The 13,667-nt window shown below is 40.0% G+C and overlaps 1 protein-coding gene across 1 annotated transcript in view; it reads left to right on the top strand.

Moving 5' to 3' along the window:
* Positions 1-12,123, top strand: part of LOC103374292 (transmembrane protein 235-like) — a 15,519-nt gene extending 3,396 nt beyond the window's left edge. Inside the window, exons 2-4 of the mRNA XM_008304360.1 lie at positions 1,748-1,828; positions 1,953-2,090; positions 11,485-12,123. Of these exons, the coding sequence (XP_008302582.1) occupies positions 1,748-1,828; positions 1,953-2,090; positions 11,485-11,714 (449 nt within the window). The 3' untranslated portion in view covers positions 11,715-12,123. The remainder of the gene's footprint in view (positions 1-1,747; positions 1,829-1,952; positions 2,091-11,484) is intronic.
* The last annotated feature ends 1,544 nt before the right edge of the window (positions 12,124-13,667 follow it).

Genomic DNA, 13,667 nt, shown 5'->3' with positions numbered 1-13,667 from the left:
CATTCTAGATGGCAAAGAGCCATTCATGGCTAAAACCAGAGATCTTACTGAGCTTGCTATTAGGCTCTTTCACTGTGAGAGAGTTATCGACCCTTGTCCAAGTGTTTTCAAGTACTAGTGGCCACAGTGCAAAACATAATAGAAAAGTACAAGGAGTTCTACACTGTGGGGAATCTCATAGAGCTAGTACGCAGACAAAAGTGACTCCTGCACCAAAACGAATCCAACAATTAGAGCCAAAACCGTCCTGGTGATTCCGAGCAATTCTGGAAACAACATCTCGAAGCAGACACTTCAGCAGATGCTGCAAGGGGCCGGTCTCCATGGATATGGACCAAAGAGGACTCCACTTCTCCGAGACAGACACACAAAAGCTCACCTGGACAAAGTGGTTGGATGAGATGAAAATAGAGTTATGTGGACACAGGGAGGGGGGCTTTTATCTGAAGACGCATTCAGCCCCGAGGACACCATCAATCACGGTGGTGGGAATGTGATGCTCTGAAGATGTTTTTCAGTTGATGGGCCCGACAAGCTTCTCTAAGTCATGGGCATCATGAGAAAAGAGGATTACATTAAGATCCTCGAGAGCATGCAGCCAAAGTGGCCAAGAAAAGCCTAATAGAAAACAACATGGACATGGACATGAAAAATCCCTGGAGGAAGAAGAAGACGAGCAGAGTGATGGCGAGGAAGCCTTCAGCCCTAAAGACCTGCAGATCACCACAAATAAGAAGTGGTCCAAAATCCCAGTGGACACATGCAGAAAGACTGTCAGCAATTACAAGAACCATGAGTGTTGTGGCGGCAAATAAAGTCTTTGATTACTGATTCTAATTTTGGACAGTAGAAGCGGAGAACAAACAAACTGGTTAAAATGCACCATTAACAAACTTTAGGAGGATGTTTTCTTGTCTTTTGTCACTTGTTCATGTAATTTCCAGCCAGAAGAACGCTATTAGAAAGATAAAAATTCACTGTAAATCAAAATGTGGCTAGCTTCACTGTATCTTGATTTAGTTTAATTCAATTTAGTTCTCTGCAATATAAAATCCTGCACCTTTATGGAAACAGCACAACCATGACTAGAAGTAGAGAGAACTCAAAAATGTCTTCTGTGTAGCGTGACACATTATTCATGTTTTAAAGAATTTTTTTTAAAAAGGGAAAGAAGTTACATTTCTTCTATTATTTATTTCAGAAAAAGTGGCAAAAAAGAACAACCTTGTAATCAACATGTACAACATTTTTCAAAGTGTTACCAACGCTCAAAAAAATGGCGACTCTCCATGCCATAGATGTTTTGTCATTTTGTCATGTGATTGTTGGTCCCAGCTGAGTCACATTGTGGCAAAGAGCGCAGAATTTTTTTTAATAGAATCTGGTTAGAGAGAAGAATGTATTTTTTTGATGGCATGCAGAATAATGTGATTAAAATAAAACATGTCAACGAGCTTAAATGTTTTCCAGTGATGTGGCATTTAACACATTTGTAGTTGAAGAACAGTTGGAAAATTGCAACTATGTCGATTGGTTACAGTTTCTGGCTCTAATAAAGGCTTTTAATGTTTTCAAAGCAAACATTTAGACGGGTTGAATGTCAAAAGATCTTATTAGTTCTACATACCGTTAGATTTCTTGCTTATTGTGACAAAAATGATGAATTTTATTTTTCTTTTGTATACCAGGGACACACATAAACAAAGCCTGAAGCTGATTTTTATCTCCTTTCTATTCCAACACCCAGGTGGGAAGATGTACTCAGACTCTATTGACTCCTTCACCGTGAACTACTCCAGATACTCTGCGACGGAGCTGCGCATGCTGAGTGAGTCTCTCCTCCTAAAGCTCTGATGAAACCCTGCACTTATCGCATGCTCGGCTAATGAAGTTTCATTGGTGAGACGGTCATCGCCCCGCTGATGCTCCATAATCCATCTGTTTATACCCAGACATGCACAGTGCAATCGTGGTGCTGCTTCCCCTCAGCCTGGTTCTGTTGCTGTTTGGCGGCATCTGCGGACTGGTCAGCTCTTTGGCCCGGAGCCCCGTCCTCCTCACCGGCACAGCCTCCTACTTCTTCATCTGCAGTAGGTTCCGGTTCACTTCCTTCCTTCTTTTTCCCCCCGTTTGCCTCCGTGTGTGCTTGCATGTGACGTCCAGAGCTTTATGAGGGCATTACTGTCTGGGAATTCAGACAGTCATGAAAGTTTTTTTGGGGCATCTGCTGAGATATTTTATCACGGATCCATTAAAACAAAAACCACATCCCAGTGTTTTTGCTGCTGGCCAAAGAGCTTAAAAGACAACGCTGGGATTTTCCATTTGCACAGTATCTCTCACAATGACTCTCTTCCATCCAGGAGACAATACATCTTTTTTTTTTTTAAATCACATTTAAGATTTACTGATGGTAGAAGCACTGAAATGGCACATCATTGCTGCCAAGTTGTACGAGAGACGGTGTTAATAAAAAAGAAAAAGAGACAAAAACAGATATATCACAGTAAGTGCGAGTGAGACGTTCATATTTAGACACTTCCTGCTCTGCATCATTTACCTCATTGTTAAATAAGACAGGAGCTATTAGGTGGTTATATAAATGAATGAGAGAAGAGGCAATTTTCCTGACACATGATGAAAATAATTTCGTCGGTGTGTGCAGTGAGAAAGACATGAACCATCCTCTCACTCTTTTTTTTTTTTTAAACTATTATTATGATTATTTTTTACTGTAAACCAGAGTAAGTTACATTTAGAGGACTTGAGGAAGGAGAATATTTCCTTTTGCATCACCGATTTAAACTGAAAGTTGAGGAAAATGGTAACTAAATCGGTCTCATTGCATGTACAGTTTCCCTTTGATGCTTCAGCTGTTCTCACTGAGGAGCAGAAAACAACAAAAATAAGATTACAAGGGGCACAAAGCAAAGACAATTTCCTTGTTTCTTTTTTTAATTTAGATTCGAAAATTGTCCCAATCAGTGTGGTGGTAATTTACAGTAGCACTCTCCGTTTATAGTAGCTGTGGTGTGTTTGCTGGAATAAATATAGGCTATATATACACACAATTTATGTGTATGGCAGCAAAGCAAAGCCGTGTGGTTTGTCTGAGCAGATTGGAGTGTTTTATGTGTGTGACTAAAGTTATTGAGAGGCCAAAGGGAGAGTTTATTACCAAGACTGACCGGCTGTGTGATTTGGCCATATTGGATAAGTATGCATGAACAAACAGGTGCTTGTGTGTGTGTTTTAGTGTGTGTGTTTTAGTGTGTGTGTGTGTGTTTTAGTGTGTGTGTGTGTGTGTGTGTGTGTGTGTAAGCTGTTGCCTCTGCTACATCAGGAGCTCTTTATCCTGTACTCTGTCAAGTGGGTAATGGAAGCTTTTTTTTGGTGAACAGTGAACTCAAATTGCTTAGCTGCATGCTAAAGTTGTGCCAGTCGAATATTCTGTTTAGAGTTTACAGTCCTTAAAGCACACACACACACAAAAAAAAAATCAACCTGTGGTTCATGTAGGCCATAAAATATCAATAATGGAAAGTAAACAGACAACAGACTCATGTACGTCTCTCAGGAACAATATACTGCTAACATCAATATGAAAAATTAGGCTGTGGTATAGTTGTAATCATTATTATTGTCTTCGTTAATGTCAAGTCACCGTTATTTATGTAGCACATTTACAGTGCCTATAAAAAAGTTCTCACCCGTCCTGGAAGTTTTCCCTTTTGTTGCTTCTTGGTCAAATTAATTGGGCTGTTTTTGACAAGAATTTCCCAAAAAAAAAAAAAAAAGATTGTATTGGGCTTTTTGGTCATCAGATTAAAAGCTCTGTTTTGCAAACACCAAACACTGCACATCATCACAAACACCATCACTGGCATGAAGCACGGTGGTGGCAGCATCATGATGTGAGAATACTTCTCAGCAGCAGGCCTTGGAAGGCTTATAAAAGGGAGCAAAGTATTGGGAAATACCAAATATCAACCTGATGTACTCTGCAAGAGAGTTGTGACTTGGGAGAAGCAAGACAGTTACCCCAAAGATTCAGACAAAGCAACACAGAAATGGTTAACAGACAACGAGGTGAATGTTATGGAGTTAAAGCTCAGACCTCAATCCAACTGAGAATTTGTGGATGGACTTGAAAAGGTTTGTTCACTCATGATCCCGGTGAAATCTGAGAGTTTGAGCAGGTTTAGAAAGAAAATAAGTGTAAGATTGCATTGTGTACTTTATTTTTTTAGGCCCTGTAAAGCAACAGACATTGAACCAAAGTCCTTTCTAATAGAAAAACAAGATTAACTTCCATATAAAATAGCAACAGAAAAATCTACAAATCACGAGTAGCATTCCCCAAACTTTTCTTCTTTCACTCTCAAAATAATGGCACCCACTATCCCCACTACGCCCAGAGGTGGTTGGAGTCTAGTGGTCAAAGTAGTGTTCATGTATACACTGTAGGGTTGAGTAAACATGCAGGATGCAGGAGCAGCAGACTGTTTTTTTCGAACTTTCGTAACTCTTTTGCAATTAATCTATTAAACATTTCGCGACCCTGGAGGGGTCCCGACCCCCACTTTGGGCATCATCCGTCTTGAAAGCCCTGCTTGAATTGAGCATGATTTTGTGAACATTATGCATCATTAATTAGTCATTAAATGGTAAGGCATGAAGAAAAAATCTAAAATAATATCCTATCATGACACGGAAGGTTTTAACCAAGTTTCAATCATCTTTATATCTAAAAAAAAAAAATATTTTTAGCTCCTCGTGATACAACTTCTTTCTTAGTGTCTTTCATTGATTAAAAGTTCCCAACCCGCCATTCATGATGCAGGACTGTTTACAAAAAAAGAATTTCCGCCCCGAGGACACCAGTCATCTGTTTAAGACACCACAAAGTTCAAAGGGCTGACAAAGAGCCACTAACGTGTCAAAGCAGTGCCTAACAAGATGAAGATAACATCCTAAATAATGCAGCTGCCACTTAACAAGGTAACCTGGTTATCCGATCCAAATTAGGATCACAATCGGAGCAAGAATAAGTCGTGTTGTTCCTTTTGATGTGTGTTGAGTCTGTGCCACTAAGGTCACAGAGTAAACTGAATCAAAATGAGGAAACTCTAAAAATAATATTTGTGTCACAGGTAAAAGGCCGTCTAAGGTAAGATATACACTTCACTTATATGTTCTAACAAGTAAAATTGAGCTATGATTCGAGGTACATTCGTGTTAACCATGTTATTACTGACCTAGTTGTTACAGTAATCAAGTTATTCCACATAAACTCTCCTGCCAGCGCCTTATGACCTCCATAAAGAGGGCCTTGTGATGGATGAACCCTTCTTTAAAAAGACTCTTTATAGTCTCACTTTAACAAGCAGCGCATGGTGACGTGTGGACCAGAATAATGGCTTGAATTAGATTGGCGTCGTCTTGTGAACTTGCTCACTCTTTGACTTTTAAAATATCACACCCCGCGCACCCGGTCTCCAAGCCAAACACTTTGTCCTTTCTTTCTTTTTTTTTTGGCATCGCTGCTCCAAACGTTTTCTTTTGCTCTGTTCATTGTTCAGCTTTCTGCTGCTCTTGACTCAAGCGTTTAACAGCCATACCTGAACATTTCCAGTCGACGCGCGTTGTGTTAATAAAAACCTGACACCAACGGGAAACAGTTTGTTAGCACCAAAGGGTGACGGTGAGATTGTGCCTTACAAGTGTTTGACTGGGAAACTACGAAATAATCGGGGAACAAATGCATGTACGCTCCCTTTCCCACACACACATGATGCATGCATGGCAACATACATGTGATAATTACAATTCTCTCTTAATTGCTTTGCTCCGTCTTCAAACTAGTGTCGCAGCTACTTTCTCATCAGCCGTTAAACAGCTTAATGAGTATTTGTCTGGGCGTCTTGCAGGGTTGTTCCATTGCCTCCCTTTGTACTTCATTTTAGTGTGACTGACATTCTGAATAAGATTTCCTCTGAAATGAGAACATTAGCAAAGTGCATCCATGTTGGAAAGCAGTCCATGTTTTTGTGTCAGTGTCAACTTACAGCATTGTTAAAATGTTTAAGTGTTATTTTCCTATGGTAGTTTTTGAGCCGTAATGGCAAAAGTGCTGTTTGTAGTTATGGCTGTTATTTTAATTATCAGTTAGTCTGTGTAGTGTGCTTATCTCTGTAGTGGACATCAGTGCAGGAGAATGGTCTGACCACACCTCACTATCTTTCTGCTATAGTAGAATGAAGTGTTCTGCCTTGTTTGTGTCTCTTTAAACCAAATACAGGCCTTGCTAAGCCCAATATGTAGCAATGGTGTCCCTAAACTGTGTCTGAACATCTGCAGGGTGTCACAGAACCAGCCCGATCCGTTTAACACGGCACCCGTTTAGAAGGTCTGGAGAACTGTCACTCAGGGCGATTGTGACCGAAAGTCAGCAGCTCATGACTGCCTCTTTGTCTTGTGTTTCTTAAGGTTTGTTTTGAAAAGAGCTGCATATTGTTTGGTTGAATCCATGATATATGAGGTGTTCCGAAAAGTTCCAGGACTGGTGTCACAAAAAATATAATTTAAACCCAAACTACAAGCGACCAGTTTTCCCCTGCAGACGATCAACCAGCACGTCTACAAAGAGATCCTGTGGCGTTTGCTTCGTTCAAGTGAAAGGAAGAGACTAGAGTTGTGTCAGGATGAGTTGCCTCACCATGACAACACACCTGCTCACAATGCCCTGAGCATCCAATAGTTCCTGGCTGAGAAGAACATCACCGTGCTGGAGCAACCTCCCTACTCACCCCACCTGGCTCCGTGGGATTTGTTCCTCTTCCCCAAACTCAAGGGGGTCATCAAGGGGACCCGTTTTGAAGACGTTCACAACATCAAGTTGGCTGCGACGGAGCTGTGGAGGATCCCAGAAGAATCCTTCCAGGAGTGCATGGTGGCGTGGCAGAGAAGGCTGGGGAAGCGTGTTAGACTCCAGGGGGATTACTTGGAAGGGGAAAACTTGTAGTTTGTAGTTTGGATTTGAATTATATCTTTTGTGACACCAGTCCTGGAACCTCGTACATGTGACTGGAGGTTGGGTCAGGTTAAGGTTTTTTTTTTTAAGCACAGTTTACAATTTAGGTAAATGTTAAAACAGCAGATCTGAAGATTGTGCTCCCGTCCATACTTTTTGATCTGGTTAATGAATGCAGGTACAGCAACGCAGGACTGTAATTTCGAGGTCTTTCGTTGTTAATAGATGACACGTAAGCGAGTTTATAAGTTCTAGTTAGAAGCATCCACAGGCTTCTATTCCTCCTTTTGTACGGCCTGTGTTGATTTACGTTATCTTAAAAAGCTATTATTCATTGAAATGCGTTCAGCTTTGTTACAGCGGAGACCATCTGGTTGTTGTTATGTTACTTCCTAAGTGAGCTGAGTCATGACAGGCGCGACAGGTCAGAGCAGGAGGTTTAAATTAAGGACAGACCAATTGTTATTTTGACTGATGATTGAATTAGATATTCAGCATTTTTCCAATTATCCATAACATTATTTTTTATAAAACCAATTTCCAATAAAGTAAATGCATCTAAAAATATGCTACTTTAGGTCCCATGTAGTTGCTTCTGTCTGTAGTGACTCATCATGAGTACCAGCCAATCAACACAGAAAAATAAATGTTAAAATGTTGTCTTTTCATTAAACATGTAAAATATATATAAACAAAGGCATTTTAACAAAATTTTTAGCTGGAATTTGTGCTATTGTAAATTTTGACACCAAGATTTTCATTTTTACTGCCAAAGCATATCTGTACCATATAAATATCTTCTTTATTACTAACAATCTGTATCCATATTGGCCCTGAAAAAACATACTGGTTGAGCTCTGGTTTTAATAATGTGGCTCATCGGTGAATAAACTGGCGAACATAGTTGGAGATTTGAGCAGATGTTAACATCAGTATGACAACTTTGAAATGTCACATGCCATTAGTTTTCCTGACATTTAGTCAGAAACCAAACAAGTGGACAAATTAGACCTGAAGATGCAGCAAAATGAAAAACGGGAGATTAATAAAAGGTGTTTGGTTAATGTCTGTTCAACGTTTCTTGGCAATCAATCTATTAGTTGAGATATTACAGTCTGAAAGTACTCATGTGTGGCCACGATGGGCTAATAATGTTTCACAGGATACAAGTAGACTTCATACTGTCTTCCTTCACTGACAAGCAGCCAGTATTTACAGGAAATAAAATGCCAGTAAATGTTTGCTGTTTTGGCCAAGTATCAGACATCAAAACTGATTGGCTCTCTGTCTGTCAAGCTCATTTTAATTCATCGTTGCCCTTCCTCTGTATTTCAGTCATTTCTCGGCTGTGCCTCTTCTTGTTTTTATGTCCCTGTGCTCTTTGCGATGAGGTGCATAAAAATGAGACATCAGATGCAGTTTCCTCATCATATTCCTAGTTTGTAGCACCTCGGGGTGTAATTGTAATAAAACCTTTATTAGTTCCGCCCTGGGTAGCTCCACTTGCATCCCCTTAAAACCAATAGCAAGCTGTCAAAATTAAAAGGGTTTCCAATAGCAACAATGTGTGGACCATGTGTATGTCTCCGTCTATTCTCTGCTGACGAGGACAACACATGCGTCAGTGTAGTTCCTGTGTCTAACGATATGAGGGTTTTGGGTCGCGTCATGAGTGGATTGGTGCTGCTGTTGTTCGTATCGATGAACCCTCAGGACGGAGCTCTGACTGATATGTTAATGCTAGATTTTGATGCAGGTGTTTGTGTGTAAAATCCTGCTGAACGGCACCACATCCGAGGCAGACGAAAGCTCAGTGCGCGTCCAAACGGGGATGTTCTTTACCCCTCCACACATGTGAGATATGAGTCACGTTGCAGCACTATTCCAGGCGTCTCTCCCTACAGATATGACATAACTCTTGTTGCAATAATGCCACTTGTTCTGTCTCTTCACCTAAAGCCTCCTCATCTACTCGAACAGTGTCTTGTGTGAGAGTGATGTTGGATGATTGCAGCCTGTGGAACACTGCCTAAAGAATAATAAAAGGCCTTTATTATCTAACTATAATGTCGATGCGGTATCCATGGTGCTTAACAAATTTATGAGACGTAACGTAAGGTTTATGCCACAGCTGCCCTAAATAACAGCATTGGTAATTACCAAAATCATTTCTTATGTTTCTGTAATGGTTAATATACCAGTATGTAGGAGCCCTTTAACCGAAATGATGTTTTAAATACTAAAATATAATAATTATTGCTATCCATGAGTTTTCAAATTTACTGCTTAAAAAAAAGAGAGAGAGAAAAAGTAAAGCACATTATTATTTTGTGATTAAGATGTCAAATTATAGTTATTTCTGAACAGAAAAAAAATGTTTTTGTGGTTGAATGTTCTGCTTGCTTACTTTCTGACTTCTTGGAGAAGCCCAGTGAGCCGACTCAAATTATTTGGGTATAAAAAGGAGAATGCAGTTTGTTCAAAGTAATCATCAAATTCATAATGCTGGAATGTACACAGTGCTTAACAAATTAGACAGGTGGTCTAATACATTTGTTAAGCACTGAAACCAGAAGTTTACATACACTGTATAAAAAGACATATCACCTTTTTTTTTTCTCACTGTCTGAGATTTAATGAGACTAAACTTTTTCTGATTTAGGTCAGTTAGGATTACCAAAATTCTTTCTATTTGTTAAATGCCAGAATAATGAAAGAGAGATTTTTTTTTAAATAGATTTTTTACTACTTTCTTCAAAGTCAGAAGTTTACATACACTAAGATTACTATGCTTTCAAACTATTTGGGAAAGCCCAGATGATGATGTCATGGCTTTGGAAGCTTCTGATAGGTTAATTGACAACATCTGAGTTAATTGGAGGCACACCTGTGGATGCATTTTAGGGCACACCTCAAACACACTGCTTCCTTTTGTGACAACATGGAAAATCTAAAGAAATCAGCCAAGATATCAGGAGGATAATCGTTGACCTCCACAAGGTTCATCCTTGGGTACAATTTCCAGATGCCTGAAGGTTCATCTGTTCAAACAATTATACACAAGTATGGACACCATGTGAATGTCCAGCCATCATAGCGCTCAGGAAGGAGACGAGTTCTGTGTCCCAGAGATGAAGTGTTTTGGTGCACAGTGTGTGTATCGACCCCAGAACAAAAGCAGACCTTGTAAAGATGCTGCTGAAGCTGGTCAGAGAGTCATTATCCACAGTAAAACCAGTCCTGTACCAACATGGACTAAAAGGATGCATAGAGAGAAAGAAGACATTATTCTAAAAGCAACAAAAACAAAAAAAAAGCTAGATTACAGTTTGTAGATGCACACAGGGACAAAGACTTTAATTGTTGGAGACATGTCCTGTGGTCTGATGAAACTAAAATTGAACTATTTGGCCTTAATGACCATCGTTACATTTGGAGGGAAAAGGGGGAAGCTTGTAAGCCTGAGAACACCATCCCAACTGTGAAGCACGGGGGTGGCAGCATCATGTTGTGGGGGTGTTTTGCTGCAGGAGGGACTGGTGCACTTCACAGAATAGATGGCATCATGAGGAAAGAACATTATGTGGAAATATTGAAGCAACATCTCAATACATCAGCCAGGAAGTTAAAGCTTGGGCGTAAATGGGTCTTCAGATGGACAATGACCCTAAGCATACCGCCAGATTAGTTACAAAGTGGCTTCAGGACAACAAACAGTGGCCATCACAAAGCCCTGATCTCAATCCTGGAGAACATTTGTGGGCAGAACTGAAAACGTGTGCAAAGCAAGGCAGCTTACACCAGTTCTGTCAGGAGGAATGGGAAGAATTCATCAAACTATTGTGAGAAGCTTGTGGAAGGAAACATTTGATCCAAGTCATACCGTTTAAAGGCAATGCTACCAAATACTAAGGACATGTATGTAAATGTCTGACTTTGAAGAAAGTAATAAAAATGTCTAAAAAATTTTCTCACTCATTATTCTGGTGTTTAGCAAATACAAATAATGTTGGTAATCCTAACTGAGCTCAAAACAGGAAAAGTTTAGTGATTTAATGTCAGACAGTGAGAAAAGAAAAGGTTGTGTGTCTTTTTATACAACGTATGTAAACTTCTGGTTTCAACTGTATGTATTGTTTTTCAATGAATGAGATACGATTGAACTTTATTAATCCCAAAGAACACTCTTAAAAGATTAGTGACAAAGAAGTTTGCAGTCGCAGATCATCAGCTTTTATAAATCTCATAAACAAATGGCCTTAATAGCACTGAGCTCCACTCCGTACATACTGGGTAAAACGCTTAAATGAATATTTTAAATCTATAAAGCAGCTGTTTTTCTGTTTGTTTGTTTGTCCCTGAATTCCCTCAAATGAATATTAACATCCAGCTGAGTTTAAAGACCCAGAATTTACATAACGTCTGTTTTCTGGATGTGCATCAATCTCCAGGTCTGTTAACTCTGTGCGGTGCGAGCCTCTACATCATCTACTCGCAGCAGGCCCTGGCTGAGACCGAGAGGCTGGTGGGGCAGGAGGGCCTGGCCTACGTTCGCACCGCCTTCGGCTGGTCTCTGGGCCTGGCCTGGGTCTCCTACGGCCTGGAGCTCCTCGCGGGAGTGCTGCTGCTAATAGCTGCACAAATGGTCAAGCTGCAGCACAGCAGCCCGACTATGGCCTGATACAATCCTCCACAGTGGACCCACAATGCTGAAGACAGGCTAAACTGTGTGTGTGGGCACCGGAGGAAGACCAGTCAGGTATGTGGTTCTGCCTTATAGGAAATCACACACAGCTGCTGGACGTTTTTCAGGTACTGACAAGGTTGAACCGATGCTGTGGACTGATTTAAAGGAGTTTTTAATAAGTCTGAAGAAGCAGATTGAAGACTGATGTTCTGTTAAAATCACACCCTCTGGTGGCGTGAACTGCAGTTGCACCTGATCATGCTGATTGTTATGATTTCATCTGTGCCAAACGAAATCAAAGATAATGTAACGTTAAATTAAATCTATAGCTCACAATACTTCACACAAACACTGTCTAGATTTTTACAGTATTTGCTGTTTACGGACGTCATAAACGAGTCATGTGTTGTTGTGTAACATTGTGCCACGTCGGTTTCATGTTTTTGTACTGAAAAATGAAATTGGAAGTAAATAAATGTGTTCTGTGTAATTACAACTTGTTTCAAATGTTTTTACCACTTCATTCTCCAAGTCCTGTTCCTCGTATAGTGTTTATATGTAACCCAGTCTCACAGCAATTCGTAAAATAGTCACAAAATTTAATCTGTGCTGCGAGACTGGGTTGGTATATAACACAATTGAAGCATCAGACTGTTTTTTTGTTGCTTCTCAACTGGCTCAAAATGACTGAATTTGTGTATGCAGTGTTGGCAAGTAATTAGTACATGTAATGGCAGTGCATAGCTCGTTTACAAAATAAATGTAATCAGTTACTGACAAGAAATATGTAAATAAATTACAGTTACCGATGAAAATGTTGGCGATTACAAAGATGTTTTTTTCCCCGCAATGCACAAGGGCTTTTTGTTGGTATATTTCTGCGTAATGTGGGTCACTTCTAAAGCTATTAGAACAAATTCAGAGTGCGACACCGTCAAGGGTTAAGATGTCTCAATGTCTAGACATGCTCCTTTTATATTCGATATTTTCCTTCACAAACCAGAAAAGGTCTCTGACATTACAGTGCAGCTGCTTTAGATGTATATTTCCAGCTTTATTGTCCAGTTTAAATCCTTTGTTAGAAGAGGAATCAAATGTGATGAGTTGTATGGCTTTGATTAGGTAACTAAAATAGTAACATTGCTTATTACATTTTTTTAAAGGGTGCCCAGTAATCTGTAACTACCAGCCTTCCCAACACTGCATTCATGAACAGCAAAATCAGTTAGATACACTGTTTTCCAGTTTGTACATCCTCGATACCTTCCTCGCCTCCTCTCCTCATGTCCTGGTCCCTTCTACCTGAGATGCGAACAAAGAAGACACGAGGAGAGAGCAGTCGAGGCAACAAGCGTTTCATAAAATGGGCCATATTCACCTCAGAGTTGTCATTTTAATACGTCAAATAAAGACGACGAGTGTCACACCGGCATCGTCTGTGTGTTGTTTCATTATGCTGATCACAGTATTTTAAGATCGCTGTCAGAAGAGCACAACAGTGTTCATGATGGATTTACTGTATATGTTTATATACATAGAACTTAATTCACAGTGTGGCATAAAGTGACAAGAATGCACTTTTTTTTAAAAAATCATGCAACTGCTACACACACGACAATAACACAAATAAAAACTGACTTGTGTTATAATTTGTCCGTCCAGCCTCTTGCTTAACTCGTATATTCCAAGTGTGCTTTTTATACACACAGGTGTAAAATAAACTTCAGTGAGGATGCACACGATTCTTCACTCATAGCTCCTCCAACATGTTTGTTCTCTCCCCGAGATGGATTTTAGGAAATAAGATCAGTTTCTGGGTCACAGGCAGGAGGACGGAGGTCAGCGGAAGGAGATGAGCCTTTAAATTACTACTTGCAATATTTTTGTCATTCAAAGGTCAAATGCAGTTTGGATACTTGACTTTTTCAGGCAGTTGTGGTTCGGATG

The sequence above is a fragment of the Stegastes partitus genome, unplaced genomic scaffold (assembly GCF_000690725.1).
Source record: "Stegastes partitus isolate 25-593 unplaced genomic scaffold, Stegastes_partitus-1.0.2 Scaffold2202, whole genome shotgun sequence".
Lineage (NCBI taxonomy): Eukaryota > Metazoa > Chordata > Actinopteri > Pomacentridae > Stegastes > Stegastes partitus.
The sequence above is the reverse complement of the archived record's forward strand: the minus strand, read 5'-3'. Positions and strand labels throughout refer to the sequence as shown.